The sequence below is a fragment of the Phyllobates terribilis genome, unplaced genomic scaffold, assembly GCF_046119375.1.
Source record: "Phyllobates terribilis strain yellow unplaced genomic scaffold, ASM4611937v1 Scaffold_5__5_contigs__length_657084704, whole genome shotgun sequence".
Lineage (NCBI taxonomy): Eukaryota > Metazoa > Chordata > Amphibia > Anura > Dendrobatidae > Phyllobates > Phyllobates terribilis.
The window spans coordinates 64336470-64349317 of record NW_027362765.1 but is presented as its reverse complement, the minus strand read 5'-3'; the positions used below and the strand labels follow the sequence as shown (position 1 = coordinate 64349317).

The following is a 12848-nucleotide window of genomic DNA, read 5'->3' as shown; positions in this document are numbered from 1 at the left end:
CTATATTCTAAAGCAGTAATGCTATTCAAATTTCATATATTTCATGTTCGCATACTTAGCGTTGCAGAGTGCTGCTTTGTTTGTTAGTTATAATTGGATTGTGTTATGTCGGGGGCCATGACTGGATGTAGTGATCATGTGAAGCCGGTAACAGCTCCGGAGATTTCTTACATGGGATCTTTATGATGTTACATCGTCATCTTCTCCCCATTCAGGTCCCTACAATATCAGATCCTCTCAGTGGAGATCTTCTATATAAGAGAATTTTCCTGATTAACCCATCAAGGATGGATAGGGACAGGGACAAGATGGTGGAGAGGATATTACACCTCACCCTAGAGATCCTCTTCCGGCTTACTGGAGAGGTGAGAGATTCTGATGACGTCACATTACATCATTCTTATCTATGGGAATAACAGATGGACAGAACTGGAGAGGTGAGGACTCTGGAAATGTCTGTAGTGAGATTTATTAATGTGTCTCTCCATAACCAGGATTACACAGTAGTGAAGAAGACCTCTAGAGAGCGCTGTCAGGACCCTGTGTCTGAGGGATGGGGAAGACCCCTGAGCCCAATCTCGAGGCTTCCGCCTCACCCCCTGATACATGAGGACATCAATGACCAGAAGATCCTAGAACTCACCTACAAGATGATTGAGCTGCTGACTGAAGAGGTGACACTGCTGGGAATTCTGTGACATTATACAGTAGCGCTATGAAGGGATCGGGGGGATGACGGTATGATTGTATGTGTCAGGTTCTTATAAGGTGTCAGGATGTCACCATCTATTTCTCCATGGAGGAGTGGAAGTATTTAGAAAGACACAAAGATCTGTACAAGGACGTCATGATGGAGGTTCCCCAGCCCCTCACATCACCAGGTATTAGGACTAAATACACACGGCCTATAATTATCTGTAAGTAAGGAATGAATTCGGTCCCTGTATGTGTTTCCTCCAGTTCTATCCATTGAGAGGACACCACCAGAGAGATGTCCCCGTCCTCTTCTTCCACAGGACTGTAAACTAGAAGATCCCGATGTTCTTCTGGATTATCAGGTAGATGGAGAGAAGGTGTCATGAGATCTCCTCTATAATGTGTAGAAGGCTGTGAAGGTCTTCTGTTCAGTCTTGTTTTATCCCCCAGTATTATACACTGATGACCAATTTATTAGTGACCCATTCACACTTCCATCTGAAACTTATTAGACACATGACCGTGGAGTGCAGCATAAGGGCGCGGTCAGACAGATGTATAAATCAAAACTGAGATCATAACACAGTGCGTGTACTGGACTGCAGCTCTGTGAACCCGAGCGTGACAGCTGCTTAGGAATACATGAAGCTGTCACTCTACGGTTAGAAGAGTCACCGGCCAGTCCGTGCACTGCTTTCCAATCTCAGTCCGATTTATACTGCCTTCTGACTGTGCCCTAAATCGGAGTGATCATTTTTCAGAATGGGAACATAGAGTAATCTGAATCACTTTGAGCACTGTCACAGCACAAGTGTTTCAAAAATTGCCAAACTTATGGAGTATTTTGCATGCAATGATGTGATGAGTATACTGAGAATAGGGTGATCAATTAAATATATCCAGTGATATTGGATCCCATGGATATAAACAACGTATCAAGGAAAATGTGATCAATAATTGTGAGAACATGGTGTGCCGTTATACAGACTGCAGCTGAATACTGCGCTAGTGTTCAACTAATGTGTGTGAATGCAGCCATCATTCCTTAGAACAGATGAGCGATAGCAGTGACCAGTTCCAGTGTCAATGATGGCCAACGATAGCAGAAAAGGAAAAAACGTTATTTCGCAAAAGAGAGCAAAAGAATATAACTGACCAAGGTAAAACATTGTCTGTACGGATTAATCCATATTGATGATGGGAGGGTCAGAATTTAGCAGAAGCAGCATGAATCCATGTACTCCTCAGCCCAAACAACCCTTACATTGAAAGTAATCAATGACTACATGTCACAGGTCATGTAGTCATGGCAAGGGTTATTATCCTTCTAGTATGTGTTTGTGTGTGTGCGTGTGTATGTATATGTATATATAGTGTGCAGGAAATAATTATTTGACCCCTTGCTGTTTTTGTAAGTTTGCCCACTGACAAAAACATGAACAGGCTATAATTTTAAGGGTAAGTTAATTTCAACATTGAGAGATAAAATATCCCATAAAAAATCAAGAAAATCACATTATATAAATTAGATAACTTTATTTGCATTTTGCAGTGAGAAATAAGTATTTGATCCCCTACAAACCATTATGAATTCTGGCTCCTACAGATCAGTTAGTCTACGCTCCTAATCAACTCGTTACCTGCATTAAAGACAGCTGTCTTACATAGTCACCTGTATAAAAGACTCCTGTCTACAGACTCAATTAATCAGTCAGACTCTAACCTCTACAACATGGGCAAGACCAAAGAGCTTTCTAAGGATGTCAGGTACAAGATCATAGACCTGCACAAAGCTGGAATGGGCTACAAAACCATAAGCAAGACGCTGGGTGGGAAGGAGACAACTGTTGGTGCAATAGTAAGAAAATGGAAGAAATACACAATGACTATCAGTCGACATTGATCTGGGGCACCATGCAAAATCTCACCTTGTGGAGTATCCTTGATCATGAGGAAGGTGAGAGATCAGCCTAAAATGACACGGGGGGAACTTGTTCATGATCTCAAGGCAGCTGAGACCACAGTCACATTGGTAACATATTACGCCTTAAAGGTTTAAAATCCTGCAGTGCCCGCAAGGTCCCCCTGCTCAAGAAGTCACAAGTGCAGGCCCGTCTGAAGTTTGTCAATGAACACCTGGATGATTCTGTGAGTTACTGTGAGATGGTGCTGTGGTCAGATGAGACAAAAATTTAGCTCTTTGGCATTAACTCAACTCGTCGTGTTTAGAGGAAGAGAAATGCTACCTATGACCCAGGACTACTTCACCGCATCAATGGGAGAAAGGATGGAGCCATGTACCGTAAAATCCTGAGTGACAACCTCCTTCCCTCCACCAGGACATTCAGACTATGTGCACACAATGCGGTTTTTATGCATTTCTGCAGCGTTTTTTCCGCCGCGGAAATCCATTAAAATCGAATGTTAATAGGTCTGCCATGTATAGCAATGGTATTTCGCATGTGCTGTCCATATGATGCGGACATTTCCGCTCCAGATTACCCTTGCGGTAAAATCCACAGCATTACCATTTCTAACTTGATTCCGCGGCGAATTCGCACCGATTGACTTGCATCGAATCGCAGCAAACCCGCAAGTAGAATATCTATACCTGCGGAATTGCTGCATTTCAATGAAAATCAATAGGCGCGAAATCGCACTTCGGGTAGTACCCTGGTCGGGAGAGGAGGCTGCTACTCTTCTCATCCGACTGCTGCTCTGGCTGATAACAGCGAGAGCAGCGTGGCCCGTGTGCCCGCGGTAGAAAAAGAATAAAAAAGTAAAAATAAAATAAACCTCATAGTCACCTGTCTGGCGGCCCCCGGTGTCCTCCTGGTCCCTGGCGGCGATGCTGTCTCCTCGGCGGCCAGCGGTACACTGCAGGTCGCGGGCTCGCGCCAAGCAGTGTACCGAGCTGCCAGGGCCGGCAGTGTACCGAGCTGCCAGGGCCGGCAGTGATCAGCTGATGGTCACGTGACCATCAGCTGATGCTCTCCCTGGGAACATTCGCAAGAATGTTCCTATGGTGGTTAGCTCACTGGGGCTGATCAGCTGATCTACCCCAATGACCTCCTGCAGCAGCATGTATACTGACAGGGGGTGATTTTACACTCCTGTCAGTATACATTGCTGTCTTCTACAGCAGTGACATCAGTGATGGCTGATGTCACTGCTGTAGAAGTGACCCAGATCGTTGTGGGACACTCATTGGCGGTACGTGGACTGCGTCGTTCACGTCGGACAGATGAGGGATATGGTTGTTTTTTTTTTACTTTTTTTTTCAGGAGATCTAGGGCTTCGTGGAGGTGTGTAATAAAAAAAAATTGTAGAACCGTGTGTGTTTTATTTCATTAAAATACTTTATTCTGGTCTTGACTTTTATGGAAAAGGCGGCGACTATTTTTCTAAGCGGTTAGTAATGGGGGCGTCTTATAGACTCCCTCCATTACTAACCTGGGCTTCACGTCAGCCACCAATACAAGGCTGCCGTGACCCCCAACCCCATTACCCCACTGCCACTGCTACAGGGCAGTGGGAAGAGCAAGGCTAAGCGCCAGATTTGGCGCATCTTATGGATGCGCCATTTCTGGGAATGCTGAGGGGTGATATTAATAACCGCAGAGGGGGCTAGTATCCATGACCCCTTCCCTGGCTATTAATATCAGCCCGGAGCTGTCTAGTTTAGCCTTTGCTGGTTAGATTTTATAGGGGGACCCCACTTCAATTTGTTTCTTGGGTCCCCCTGTAATGTAGCCAGTAAAGGCTAAACAAACAGCTGTGGGCTCATATTAATAGACAGGGAACATTTTTGGCTAATGGCCCCTTCCGTGGCTACTAATATCGGCCCTCAGCAGTCGGCTTTCCCTCTGCTGTTTATAAAAAATGACTCTGGAGCCCACGCCATTTTTTATTTTTATTTTAGGCTCTGTGCCCATGATCCGGACATAGCAGCGCTTTGGATGCAAATTTTTTTTGCGTCCAAAACATTACAGCCTATTGAACGCAGGAAAATTCAGATTTGTTCACTGAACCATGCGTTCCTATTCAATATGTTCTAGTGGTTAAATTTCTGTTGCGGAGACTAGCGACTCCGCAAGAGAATTTGACATGCTGCGGTCCTGAAAGACACGCTGCATGTTAGTGTCCACGGGTGACTCGCGGCCTCTGATGCACGCATAGTGGACTTGGGATTTCTAGAGATCCCATCCACTATGCTGTAACATCTGGAAGCTGCGGGTTTGACGCTGTATAAACAACCTGCAGTGGCTCCCGACCGTGGCCACTTACCCAAACTCACCCGCAGCATGTCAATTTCTGTAACTGACACGCTAGTCTCTGCTGCAGATTTTGACAGATTGAAGTGTCATTATATGCGGTGGATTCGCATGTACAACAAAAGTGCGGCATTAGAACACCGCGTTTTGGACTCAACATAAATACGTGTCCAAAGCGCTGCTGAGTGCTGATCAGGGGGAGGTAGTGGCACCTTCCCAGGCTAAAATTAACAGCTCACAGCTGCCCCAGAAATTACATGAATAGAAATGCTAATGAATACTGGGCGAATGGGACTAGCTGACACCCAGCTCTTTTGTTTGGTGATGACAAGGTGTCAATCAGACCTTTTCATGACCAAACTTAATTAAAGTAAATAGTTAAATTTAACACACAGACACAGTGTAAACACTTTATTTGAATTACTGCAGACACATTATTTAATCATTTAAATGAACCAATATACTCACCCCAGATCTATGGTAATCCAAAGGTTTAAGCAATGTCCCACCAAATAACTTTATTTAGCTCCAAAAAGCATTCATTGATGTACAAAAACGCTTAAACGCATGTAAAAATGCGTCAAAAACCGCATGCGTTTTTTTCTGCCAGGGAGTGGCGAAAACGCTCAGAAAATTTCTGCTTCAAATCCTGAACGTGTGTACATATCCTAAAGATTGGTTATGGCTGGGGCTTCCAGCAGGACAATGTCCCAAAACACACAGCCAAGGCAACAAAGGAATGGCTCAAAAAGAAGCACATTAAGTTCACGCTGTGGCCTAGCCAGTCTCCAGACCATAATCCCATAGAAAACTTATGGAGGGAGTTGAAGCTCCGAGTTTCCAAGCGACAGTCTCAAAATCTTAATGATTTAGAAATGATCTGCAAAAAGGAGTGGACCAAAATTCCTCCTGACATGTGCGCAAACCTCATCATCAACTACCAACAACATCTGACTGCTGTGCTTGCCAACAAGCGTTTTGCCACCAAGTATTAAGTGTTGTTTGCCAGAGGAATCAAATACTTATTTCTCACTGCAAAATGCAAATAAATGTATTTAATTTATACAATGTGATTTTCTTGATTTTTTGGGGGGGATATTCTATCTCTCAATGTTAAAATTAATCTACCCTTAAAATTATAGACTGTTCGTGTCTTTGTCAGTGGGCAAACTTACAAAAACAGCAAGGGATCAAATAATTATTTCCTGCACACTATATATACAAATATACACACACACACACACACACACACACACACACACACACACACACACACACACACACGAAGGATAATAGCCCTTGCCATGACTACATGACCTGACATTATTTGCTTCACTGTGTGTGTGTGTATATATATATATATATATATATATATATATATATATATATATATTTTTTTTTCTATTGAGCCCGGTCTACGCCCGGGAGGCGAGCATTTTTATTGTTATAGGGTGCTCGTATGTGCTGCCCCCATCCTGGTATTTGTGCTCCCCCATCCTGTTATGTGCTGCCCTCATCCCTATCCTGGTATGCATGACACGCCTCATCCCTATCCTGGTATGCATGGCTCCCCTCACCCCCAATCCTGGTATGCAGGGCACTCCTCACCCTCAATCCTGGTACGCATGGCACCCCTCACCCTCAATCCTGGTACGCATGGCACCCTTCACCCTCAATCCTGGTACGCATGTCACCCCTCACCCCCAATCCTGGTACGCATGGCACCCCTCACCCTCAATCCTGGTACGCATGTCACCCCTCACCCTCAATCCTTGTACGCATGGCACCCCTCACCCTCAATCCTGGTACGCATGACACCCCTCACCTCCAATCCTGGTATGCATGGTACCCCTCATTCCTATCCTGGTATGCATGCCCCCCCCCCCGATCCCTATCCTGGTATGCATGCTACCCCTCATCCCCCAATCCTGGTATGCATGGTACCCCCATCCCCCAATCCTGGTATGCATGGTACCCCTCATCCCCCAATCCTGGTTTGCATGGTACCCCTCATCCCCCAATCCTGGTATGCATGGCACCCCTCATCCCCAATCCTGGTATGCATGGCACCCCCCCATCCCCAATCCTGGTATGCATAGCACCCCCCCATCCCCAATCCTGGTATGCATGGAACCCCATCTCATCCCAAATTTGATATACATGGTACCCCTCATCTCCAAATCCTGGTATGCATGGTACCCCTCATCCCCTAGTCCTGGTATGCATGGCACCCCTCATCCCCAATCCTGGTATGCATGGCACCCTACCATCCCCAATCCTGGTATACTTGGTATCCCCCATCCCCCCAATCCTGGTATGTATGGTACCCCATCTCTCATCCTGGTATGCATGGTACCCCTCATCCCAAATTTGATATACATGGCACCCCTCATCCCAATCCTGGTATGCATGGCAACCCCCATCCCCCAATCCTGGTATGTATGGTACCCAATCCCTCATCCTGGTATGCATGGCTTTCTCATCCCCAATCCTGGTATGTATGCCCCCCTCATCCCTATCCTGGTATGCATGGTACCCCTCATCCCCCAATCCTGGTATGCGTGGTACCCCTCATCCCCCAATCCTGGTATGTGTGGTACCCCTCTTCCCCCAATCCTGGTATGTGTGATCCCCTCACCCCCAATCCTGGTATGCATGGTCCCCTCACCCCTCAATCCTGGTATACATGGTCCCCTCACCCCTCAATCCTGGTATGCATGGTACCTCTCACCCCTCAATCCTGGTATGCATGGTACCCCTTACTCCTCAATCCTGGTATGCATGGTACCCATCACCCCTCAATCCTGGTATGCATGGCACCCCTCTTCCCACAATCCTGGTATGCAGGGCACCCCATCTCTCATCCTGGTATGCATGGCACCCCTCATCCCAAATTTGATATACATGGCACCCATCATCCCAATCCTGGTATGTATGGCACCCCCCATTCCCCAATCCTGGTATGTATGGTACCAAATCCCTCATCCTGGTATGCATGGCTTTCTCATGCCCAATCCTGGTATGTGTGGCCCCCTCACCCCCAATACTGGTATGCATGGTCCCCTCATCCCCCAATCCTGGTATGTATGGTACCCCTCATCCCCCAATCCTGGTATGCATGGTCCCCTCACCCCCAATCCTGGTATGTGTGGCCCCCTCATCCCCCCAGTCCTGGTATGTGTGGCCCCCTCATCCCCTCAATCCTGGTATGTGTGGCCCCCTCATCCTCCCCCCAATCCTGGTATGTGTGGCCCCCTCATCCCCCCAATCCTGGTATGTGTGGCCCCCTCATCCCCCCAATCCTGGTATGTGTGGCCCCCTCATCCCCCCAATCCTGGTATGTGTGGCCCCCTCATCCCCCCAATCCTGGTATGTGTGGCCCCCTCATCCCCCCAATCCTGGTATGTGTGGCCCCCTCATCCCCACAATCCTGGTATGTGTGGCCCCCTCATCCCCTCAATCCTCGTATGTGTGGCCCCCTCATCCCCTCAATCCTGGTATGTGTTGCCCCCTCCTCCCCTCAATCCTGGTATGTGTGGCTCCCTCATCCCCTCAATCCTGGTATGTGTGGCCCCCTCATCCCTTACACGCTGCACACATAGAAAAAAAATAAACACTTTTACTCACCTTTCTTCCCCGTGCTGTCCGGCGCCATTTTGCTGAAGACACACTGCAAATGTGTCTTCAGTAAAATGGCGCCGGATAACGCTATGCGCATGCACCGACTCCGACGCCTTCACTCCACCCCCGGTCTCCAGCCAGAAGAGAGGCGCCGCGGCAACGCTCCTCCCGGTCAGGTAAGTATGTAAGTATGGTGCTGGAGATCGCGGTATACGTTCAGTGTCTAGGCATACCGCGATCTCCAGCGCCATACACTCCTCTTACCTGTAACGGCTCCATGCGTGCTTCTGTCTGGAGCCAGAATACGCGTCGTGCATGCTCAGTTTATTAAGTCACACTACAAAAAGGAAGAGTGACTCACCGGTGCCTGCGCACAAGTACCCTGCTGCAAAACACTACACTGACGGCAGGGAGAAAAGCACCATCCGTACAGAGGAAACAACGCAGGCGCGGGATCCAGCCGGGAACTGCACTTCACAAGACCCTGTGACTGCAGGGATGGTGGGGTGAGTATGGAAATAGGGCCAGTAGGCGGGCATTTCTTGGGTCCAGGGGATGCGAAGCTTAGCAGAAATAATTTAATAAAACTATTACACAGAAATCAGACCGCTAATATGGGCCATACAGGTAAGTATAGATTCACACTTCTATCACCTGTATGCCCATATTAGAGGTCTGAAAAGTCCCATGGGGTGACAGATTTCCTTTAATGAGGGTTTCAGTTACAGTGCCTTCTTGTGATCCATATATAAAAGGCATACTATATAGTAAGTATCTCGTTTGAGACTAATTAATGAGTTCAATATACATATTTTGGAAATATTCCTGCAATTACAGATCTAATATTATTATTATATATGAGAATTAATGAATGAGTCTGGTTGTGGGTCATATGGACCTAATGATAGATAAATATGCTAATATCGCACAGTATATGGATAAATATTACACATTATATCCAGGTCGGGAGAAGATGAAGATACGGATATACTATTGAGAAATATAAAATGTATGATGAAGGGGTTCATTCCTTATACATGAATAATTAAAATACTTTCTTCTTGAATTAGATATTGTGGTAGATCGGCTCACTTGGTTGCACATAGAGGTATACAGGAATACTGTCTCTTTAAATTCTTCCCAGATCTATTCGGCAGCATAAACCATGGGAAGTAAAACAAATACGGCCCTTTGGGCAAAAACAGGAAAACAAAACAAAGTGTTGATACCAAACACAGTCCTTGTGGAAGCTGGGATCCAGAGTCCAGCAAACACGAGGTTCAGATTAGCACAGAACACACAAGCTCCTCTCTGGAGCTAGCTTCTCCAGACACTGAACACTGAATGCCTCAGCAGGCCGAATTTTTAAACCCCCAGACCACACCCTGAGGTGAAGATATAGAGAACAACCTCCCACCACTGCAGGCGGGGTAGGCATAGTATGTACAGCGTCTTTCTACGCTGCAGTCCATCTGCTCAGACGACATAGGACAACCGGCAGCTATGTGTCCAGGACCGTGACACCTCCAGCAGATCATGTCTTTCCCAGCGGCCTTTGGCAACCTCTCAGCAACCCCTTGGGACCTTGGATTCCCCTCCCCAGTTGTGGCTCTAGTCCCCCTCTTTTGGGACTCTGGCTCCCTCTGGGTACCCCAGTATGGGGATGCAGCCCCACCCGGCTTCCTTAGGGACCTCTCAACCACCTGGTGTCTTTTTACGAGGCCGACCAGGTCATCCGGGGGTCTCCCTAGGCAGCCCTGGTCTACACCGGCCTAGGAAGGGAGTGCAAAAATATGTCCATGACAAACCTTTCGACCATCTGGGTTGGAGTGGAGGACTCCGGCTGCAGCTACTTCTGTACAAGATGCAGAAGGTCGAACATTTGGAAGCGAGGGGGTTTGTCACTATAATACACCCAGTGGTGAACCCTTTGGGCTCTGACTGACAGTCACTCCAGCATGTGCCAGTATCTCAGTTTTTAACTTTAAATATTCCTGGGCATCCTGTAAGGCTAGATCATAAAGAGCCTTTTGGGGCTCGCTGGTCAGATAGGGCACCAGCACCTCCACCTACTGCTCCAGCGGAAGCTTCTCCCGCTCTGCCACCCGCTCGAAAACAGTCAAAAATGCTTCCACATCTTCCCCCAGGGTAATTTTTTGCATGGCTCGTCTTACCGCTTTCCAGATGTACGAGTCATCGCCTCGAGTTGGGGAAGGGGCCTCCCACGAACCACCTCTGCGAGCAACTCCATCTGCTGTCTGAGCTGGTCTAGTTGGTGCTGCTGCTGTTGGTGGCTCTGTTTTAATATTAGCTTGCTTGTCTCCTGCTGGGCTAACACAAGATGCTTGACCAGGTCCTCCATACTGTCTGTTTTTGTTTCCTGGCTTATGGCCCCCTTTATCCTGGACATGCGGTTTGTCCTCAGCCGTTACCCCTGCCTCCTGGGAATTTTGCCCGCACTTCTACCGCCACCTGTGGAAGATCGGCTCACTTGGTTGCACATAGAGGTATACAGGAACACTGTCTCTTAAATTCTTCCCAGATTTATTCGACAGCATTAACCATGGGAAGTAAAACAAAAACGGCCCTTTGGTCAAAAACATAAAAACAAAACAGAAAAGTGGTGATACCAAACACAGTCCTTGTGGTAGCGGGGATCCACCCGCTCAGAGTCCAGCAAACACAGGGTTCATGTAGTATCGGCGTCTCTGCCCCCTGATAGGCAGAGACGCCGTCCCTCTTACCGCCGCGCTCCCCGCCCGGCGGCCTCCGGCGCTCCTGCTTCTGCCGCGCGCACCATCCTAAGGAGTCCCCGGCCAATGGCCGAAGGACCTCTCATTTAAAAGGCACCTCCTCCAAAATGGAGGTGCCCGTGCAAGGTTGTAGCTTTGTGTGTTAAACTCTTCTTCAGCCCTCAGGTCCCGCTGCTAGCCTGACTACCAGTCGAGTCCGCCAGCCTGACTACCAGTCCAGTCCACCAGCCTGACTACCAGTCCAGTCCGCCAGCCTGACTACCAGTCCAGTCCGCCAGCCTGACTACCAGTCCAGTCCGCCAGCCTGACTACCAGTCCAGTCCGCCAGCCTGACTACCAGTCCAGTCCGCCAGCCTGACTACTTCCTGTCCGCCTGCTTGTCTACTCTCCAGCCCGACAGTCTGTCTACAGTCCAGTCCGCCAGTCTGTCTATGAGCCCTGCCCGCTTGCTTACCTGGAAGCACCTGCCTGTTACCTGCCGTGCCTACCCGCCTGCTTACCTGGAAGCACCTGCCTGTTACCTGCCGTGCCTACCAGCCAGCCTACCTGGAGGCTCCTGCTTGTTACCTGCCGTGCCTACCAGCCAGCCTACCTAGAGGCTCCTGCTTGTTACCTGCCGTGTCTGCCAGTCCGTCTACCTGGATCACCCGTCAGCCTGCCTACTGTGCTCATCTGCTGTACCGGTCAGTCCCTGCCTTCTGACCTGTGGGAGTCACCTGCTCTCATACAAGATCTGGCCCAGAGTAGCACCTGGTCCCTCTGCTCGGTCCTTCCCTGGTCACGGAGTCGAATGAGCCGCCGTACGACCTTGGTCAGTCCGAGTTGATACCTAGTTACACCCTTCTGGTCCCTCCTTGCACCGCAGCACAGAGGTTCCACCACCCGGATCCGTAACAGTTTGCACGGGCCATGGAACCCGGTGGCCCCCAGGCCCCTTCGCTTGCTGACCTGTACCAGGAGGTTTCTCGTCAGAGATCTCAACAGGAAACCATCCTGACCTATCTGCCGTCTGTCAACTCTCGCCTGGACACGCTGTCTGTCCCACCTGTGCCCGCCTCGAGTCGAGCGACACCCGCTCCAGCAGCACCGCTGCCTTCCAATACCACGGCATCCAGCCTAGGATCCTGTCTTTCTGCGCCTCCTCGTTTTGGAGGTGACCTCTTCTTATATGGGGCTTCCTGAACCAGTGCACGCTGCACTTTGAACTTCTGGCACATCAGTTTCCCTCCGACCGGGCCAAGATGGCGTTCATCATGTCTCACCTCATCGGGGAAGCATTGGCATGGCTAAACCCTCTATGGGAGAGAGGGCATTCCCTGGTGTCCTATCTTCCGGCTTTCCTCACTGCCTTCCGGAGGGTCTTCGATGAACCCAGACGAAGGATTTCTACTGCCTCCTCATTGCTCCATCTCTGCCAAGGGAGTCTCACCGTGGGCCAGTATGCCATATGGTTCCGTACCCTCGCTTCTGAGCTTGCCTGGGACAACGAGGCCCTGGTGTCCAC

The 12848-nt window shown here is 48.8% G+C and overlaps 1 protein-coding gene across 2 annotated transcripts in view; it reads left to right on the top strand.

The window, feature by feature from the left end:
• LOC141271972 (uncharacterized) overlaps positions 1-12848 on the top strand; it is a 243559-nt gene that overhangs the window by 37035 nt on the left and 193676 nt on the right. For both annotated transcript variants that reach the window (XM_073682227.1, XM_073682228.1), the window contains 4 exons: positions 216-365; positions 495-674; positions 758-881; positions 961-1058. In XM_073682227.1, coding sequence (XP_073538328.1) covers positions 288-365; positions 495-674; positions 758-881; positions 961-1058 — 480 coding nt within the window. In that variant the 5' untranslated portion in view covers positions 216-287. The remainder of the gene's footprint in view (positions 1-215; positions 366-494; positions 675-757; positions 882-960; positions 1059-12848) is intronic.